This window comes from Rosa chinensis, chromosome 5, assembly GCF_002994745.2.
Source record: "Rosa chinensis cultivar Old Blush chromosome 5, RchiOBHm-V2, whole genome shotgun sequence".
Classification (NCBI taxonomy): domain Eukaryota; kingdom Viridiplantae; phylum Streptophyta; class Magnoliopsida; order Rosales; family Rosaceae; genus Rosa; species Rosa chinensis.
In genome coordinates this window covers 26,045,196-26,051,926 of record NC_037092.1, presented here as the reverse complement: position 1 = coordinate 26,051,926, position 6,731 = coordinate 26,045,196, and the positions used below count along the sequence as shown (strand labels likewise).

Sequence of the window (6,731 nt, the reverse complement as noted above, 5' to 3'; positions counted from 1 at the left end):
TACAAGGGCAAACCCTAATTGAGTTTGGGCTTGGCTCTACTTTCCTGACTTGGGCTTGGTCCCTAATGGGTTGACTAAGGCTGCAGAATGTGGGCTTATTGTATTTTGGATTAAAATTTGGGATCTAGGTGGATTTTTTATAAAAATTTGGGATCCAGGACGACACCCTCCAGTTGTTATTTAATTTTGTTAGGTCGCAAATATCATAATCTCTGAGGGTTTTTTTATCTTGCTTTAGAGATTATTGATTTTTGTTTGGAATTAAAGTGCGTGAACTGTCTAAAAAGTGGGTGTACTAGGGTATAGTGGGTTCTTGTTCTTGTTTTAGAATAGGAGTCTCAGGGTACTCTAAGAAATGATTCTTTCTGTCGACTCCTTAGGAGTGTTTCGTTTTTGTACTGCTTGCTGAATCTATATAATTGACTGACCTCCTTTCATCAAAAAAAAAAAAAAACCCTCAAATGTCCTTACAAGATTAAATTGAAAAGTAAGAAAATATGAAATACAAGAGGATAAATTGTTAACGAAAATACATAGAAATTGAAAAGAGCAAAAAAAGACAGAAGAAAGAGAACATAGGTACAGTTACGAATTAGAGTAACTTTGATAAAGAAAAAAAAAAGGCCTTAAACAAAACCAGGTACCACTCCTATATTTATAGTTCTACAAAATCAAAATAAAAACCAATAATTAGCCACTTCACTTATCCACCTGTTAAGTGAGAAGAGGCTAGTTATTTTCTTACTTAATCACTAAAATTCACTAAAACTACTGCCAACATACTGCAATGCTCCATTTTCTATTTTATTCTTTTCGAGATACCACGGTTGAGAACGTGTGGTGGAAGGTGAGGTGAACTACGAGGAATTGGCGCTATCACCATAGATGTTGGAAGACTCACTTGTACTTCTTTCAGAACTTGAACCTGTAGTGTCATTTGACAGGATGAGAGGCGGCACCATTGCCGCAAAGTTAAGAACTTGAATCGCCTCGTCTATTGAAGGCCTGAAACGAAAGTCAGAGTGAGCACACCACAACCCAACAACCATCAAGCACACCATTTGGTTCTTATCAAAATCTCCACGCAGTTTTGGGTCCGCTGCCTCAATTATTTTGTCTTCTCTGTACAGCTCCCAAACCCATTTCACCAAATTGATTTGATTCTCGACAAAATTGTGCTCGATAGGTTTTCTCCCGCATGCTATCTCCAAAGCAACAACACCAAAACTGTAGACATCTAACATCTTGCTCGTCTTTCCTCTCATCAAATGTGCCGGATCTAGGTAGCCCATTCTTCCAACCTTAACTATAGTTATTTCTTCATGCACAAGTTCAGTAAACAGAATATTTCCAAGTTTTGCATTCAAATTCGAATCCAACATAATATTGCTAGATTGGATATTTCCATGCAGACGTTGTAAGTCCCATTCTTGGTGTAGATATAGCAACGCGGAGGCCAATTCTTGAGCAATTTTATATCTGACCTCCCAAATCAACAAGTTGTCTGCTTTGAGCAAATGGAAATCTAAGCCACCCTTCGGCATGAAGTCGTAAACAAGTATTAGTTCTCCTTGTTCGTCGCACCAACCAATTAGTCGCATCAGATTCCGATGATCTAGTGTACTCAGGACTCTCAAGTCTGATTTATACTCCTTCCTTTGTGTAGATCCCTTGGACATCTTCTTAACTGTAACATACGAGTTCAAGTCATATCTGAAGCCTTTGTAAACCACACCATCTACTCCCTCTCCAAGCTTTTCTCCCTCGGCAAAATTTCTTGTCGCCAAAGCTATTTCTCCATAAGAAAACCTCCTCAGGCCCTCTATTTCAGTACTACTTTCTCCTGTTGCCTTTCTCTTGCAAGAGTTGAACAAACCCAAACCTAACACACCAACCAGCATAAACCCCCCAACAACAACACCAATAACAAGAACTAGATGTTTATTGTCCTTTCTGGGCTTGACTTTAGAAGTAAGGCCTGGCGCAGGGACTAGAGACAAATCATAGTCAACAAGCGAAGTTGAAGAAAAATTCCAGGAGATGATGTTATGCAGAGTAATAGACCTCCCCGTCGAAGCCGAGAACCCAACAATAACCCAATCCGGCAAGTATTTTTTCAGATCTAGTTCGTAAGAAAAATAACTGATTACTTGGATACCACTCAGATCATCATAAGTGGTGAAGGCCACGCTTAGATTTTTTGTGCCAGAACTATAAGTAATCTTGGCACTATTACTTTGCTGTCCTTCCTTCATACTTACATACCAAGGCTTGGTGATAACGGATTTGAGAGAGCTGACGTCGATACCCACATGACCGTATGGGTAGCTGGGATCTCCGATGGCTGTATTTTCACTCTGGAAGATGTCAAACTCCACCGCCACATAGGGGTACTCATTTGAAAGGGTACTGTTGACAGGGAGGCCGAGACTACCACCAGATCCTGCTGAGCTGTTACGTAGTGAAGTTCCTTGTGGAGCTAGGAAGAAGGCGAGCCCCTCTCCGTAAGAGTTTCTGTTTTGAGAGTTGATGGCGAATGTGAAACTTGTGCTGAAATCGGCTAGGTTTCCGGTGGCACTTTCGCGGAGGAGGAAGGGTTGTGTGTAGGTGGCTCGACCAACGCTCACGTTTTGTGAGTCTTCTAGAGCGCTTTTGGTGAGACGGAGGAGTTTGCCGTCGATAAAAGCATCTCCCTCCAGAGATGGAGTGTTGTTGACACTACTGGCAAAACTGGGGAAATCAAAGGTCAATGGAGTTGCACAAGGGCTTAACAGAAACAGGACAATAGTGATGACTGTAGAGTACTTGTTGGCAACCATTTTTGGGGGAGGACGAGATAGTTGATTAGGATGCTGGATAAAATTGCTATCCAAGTAGGTAGAAACTAGAAGGTATATAACAGCCATTTTTGAACGTTTATTTTATTATTTTTTTGGTCAGATTTTTGAACGTTTATCGATAAGAAGAAAGTCATCTTCCATGAAACAAAGGAGTACTCTGTACTAGTGAGGAAATTGTTTGACGACCAATTCTTAATTTTCAAATGGTAATATTTCCACACTTTCCTGATCCTACATCCCACTACTGCTCGAACCAGTACATCTCCATTTTTCAACACGCTAAAGAAATAAGCGAGCACCCACTACTGCTCGAACTAGTACATCTCCAACATCTCCATTTTTCAACACGCAAGAAATAAGCCAGCACCCAGCCACCCACTACTGCTCGAACCAGTGTACATCTCGAACGCAAGACCTAAATATTGTGGACTATAAAAGGCCTTCTCCAACCCATGTATAAAGGGCTAAAGGGGTAAACTTTAACCTAATTCATGTCCAACCCATTAGGTTAAGGGGTAAAGGGCCAAAAATGAGAGCTAAAAGGCAGCCCAAAGGGCTAAAAATAACCCTTTAGCCCTTTAAAAAAATGAATCAGAAAGTGGAGAGGCCCACGTTGGGGTTAGATGTTTTGCAAGCATGACGTCAACAACGGCAACCGTTGCTGACGTCATCAATCTAGCAGTTGGTTTTTATTTTTTCACACTATAAATATATATCACAAATAACATCTTCCTTCTACTTCCTCATATATATCTCTCTATTCTCAATCTGTCATTTTCTCCCTATGCTTAAGCTCTCATTTATTTTTTCTTTACTTTTTCTCTCTTCCGAAAGTGCCATTGGAGAAGAAGTGGTGGCACACCTAAATCAACTAAGAGAAGATCTCAAGAAATCAATGAGAAAAAGGCAAGAAGAGATCAACTCAAGGAAGAGAGAAGAGAGCGTGATAAGAAAGAAACTATTTTAGCAATACAAACCATCAATTACTCCTTTGAGTAAAGAGTATTATGATGGAAAGAAAAGGAAAATAATAGAGAAAATTCAGCGTCGTGAGTTGTTTCCGTCATCCAATTCGACAACGAATGAGTACCGCCCGAAAATGTCATTTAATAACTTAGATGAGTAATTAATGTTGCCCAAATAAATTTTCATAATCTATTTATGTTTTATGATCGTTTCATATAATTTTAGTTATTCAATTTTCCTTGTAACATTTTTTTTTTAATAAATTTTCCTTGTAACTCGATGCCAATTTTCCTTCTATTAATGTAAATGGCATCGAGTTTTGCTCTTGAAAGAAAAAAAAATGTTTATTGGGGGGTGATAAACGTTTATTGAAGGGCAAGAAAACATTTTCCAACATTTATTGCCCCTTAATAAAGGTTTATTGGGGGACAATAAACCTCTCCAGCGACCGATTGCTTTTCTCTCTTCCATTTTGTCTCTCTCCCTATGTAACAACTAGGTGAGGGCAAAATAGTCTCAAAAATGAACAAAAAACAAAAGAAAAAACTTAATTGAGTATTAGGGAAGACCTTATTAGAGTCTTCATGGATAAGCGAGAAAAAAAAATAAGTGGGTGTAAGGTGGAAAAAAAAAACCTAGAATTAAGGTAAATTGTCAAAAACTCATTTAAAATTTAGTCAACTTTATTACAATAAAGCAAGCTTACATGACAGGACCCGCCCCGGATTTCACCTTGAAATCCGGAGTGGCCCTGCGGAGCCTACCTTAAAAGAAATTCTACAAAAAATTTGACAAAACTTCCCATAAAAATGGACTACCCAAAACCTGTAGAAAATTTTTTACACTTCTAAACCATCCATCCTTATTCTCCTGGAGCCACCCTACTCTCCAAATCACAACATTCTCCAATTCACACTACACAAATCTCAACTTAATAACATTAATCCCACAGGTTATCAGAGCAATTCTAAAACAAAGGTATACTAGAATAAAAAGTGAAAAGTGTAACGGATCGATATATCCTACAATGCGGTAGCAGTGACAACTATGCCTCAACTCCATGTACACCCGACCTCAACTAATCTAGCCAACAAACTGGGCATTTGAAACCAAAGGGCCAAAGGGAAAAGCATTGAAAACACATTAGAGTGAGTGGACAAAAATAACTAATCAAAATAATTTAAATAAAATAAGTTTTGATACTTCCCCACATTTATTCCTTTATTATACCTTTAAAAACTCGATGCATGCAACAATGGTAAAACATGAATCTTTAAAATCGAGAATCTCGTAAAGACAAGCCAGCCCTACTGGTTAAGGGAAGTCGGACTAGCCCCGCTAGTCAAAAATAATATAATAAGTAGGGGAAGATGATAGACATACGAGTGAGCCTCCCACGCTAAAGTACTCCCATATACTCCCGTATATACCCTTACGCCACTATGTGTGGCGATTAGGATACTGGGCTTCAGTATTACTGTCACAAAGACAGTAACCAGCGCCACAATGGCGGACGGGCTTCCGTGATCTCATCACGTCACCACAAAGGCGGACTCAATGCTAGCATGATAAAATCAACCCAAAGTATGGCACAAGAAAACATATTCGAAAATCCAGTAAATCCATAAATACATAAGGCTTCCCCCATATCTCGCAAATGAATTTCCAACGACGTGTCCCACACGCCAAGATAATCTCAAGTTCAAAATAAATAGGCGAGAAATAATAATAAAACATAATCTCCGTAAACCGAAACAAAACCAATTCCAAAATCATCATCAAGGCATTCCCAATGCCAAAACCGAAAGTCGATAAATAAATAAGAAAATATAACTCCATCAAAATCCCATTTCGAAAATTCTTTAAAAATCTCAAATCGACGAATAGAAATTTAATTAAATAGTATAATTCCGGAAATCACCTCAGAAATAGATAATTCGTCAAATAATATTATAAATCATAACCAACTTTGGAAACAAATCATTATTGAAAGTAATTCCACGAGATAAAGCCAAATCAATCTCCTAAATTAAATCATATGCTTGAAATGTAATATGATAAATAACTAGAGCATTACTTTAAGAAACAATTATAATCCGTCACTAAGTAGTAATTTCATACGTCACCCTGTATAATTATAATCCGTAAACGAATAAATATAGGGTGTTTAATTTACAATAATTAAAATCGAATTCCTAAACGTCTCCTTTAATCTTAACTCTTTTAATTCTACTTGATATCCATCCAAACTTCCCCAATAATTTATATTCATCGATTTACAATTTCTAAAGCAAATTCGAAAGAAATCCGACGGTTGGAGTCTCGTAAATTGATAATCGAAATTCTAAATTTCAGAAATTTATAATCGATTCAAAACTCCTCCAATCTTCACCAAACTTCACATATATACTCTACAGTAATTATAGGATTTAATAGGCTAAAAAATTGAAGTCAGAAAACAGCCCTACGCGCCTCCACTTGCCACCTACAGTGGCGGCGCGTGGGGTTCACGAGCCACGGCCACCACCTCCGATGGCCACCAAATTCCATGTACAACATCGTCTCAACATTCCGAACAACTCTCTCAACTGTGGAAAAGTCAGAAAATACCTCTAAGTGGCCGAACAATTAAACAATCCGAAGTATAGTGAAATTTTCCAATTATGCTTTCTTCCTCCACGCTTCGATTCTCGGCAAAAGCTTTGGGGAGGATGATCTGCGTCTCAAGCCACTTCTGATTGGCCAAGTTTGGCCGCTTTTGGTGGACGGAATCTGGAGAACTCGGCGTTGACCCATTTTGCTACAGTAAACTTTAAGCCCCTGGATCTAGGCCCGGCCCTGGCCCAGGGCAGGCAGGGCAATAGCCCAGGGCCCAAAACTCTCTTAGTCTCTCTTAGTCTTTTTCTGCTGGGAATCAAATTAAGA

At 38.7% G+C, this 6,731-nt stretch overlaps 1 protein-coding gene across 1 annotated transcript; it reads right to left on the bottom strand.

Moving 5' to 3' along the window:
* Positions 1 to 857: 857 nt before the first annotated feature.
* Positions 858 to 2,906, bottom strand: LOC112203528 (L-type lectin-domain containing receptor kinase IX.1). The gene has a single exon (XM_024344488.1). The coding sequence runs from the start codon at positions 2,904 to 2,906 to the stop codon at positions 858 to 860; it is 2,049 nt and encodes a 682-aa protein (XP_024200256.1).
* Between the last annotated feature and the right edge of the window lie 3,825 nt (positions 2,907 to 6,731).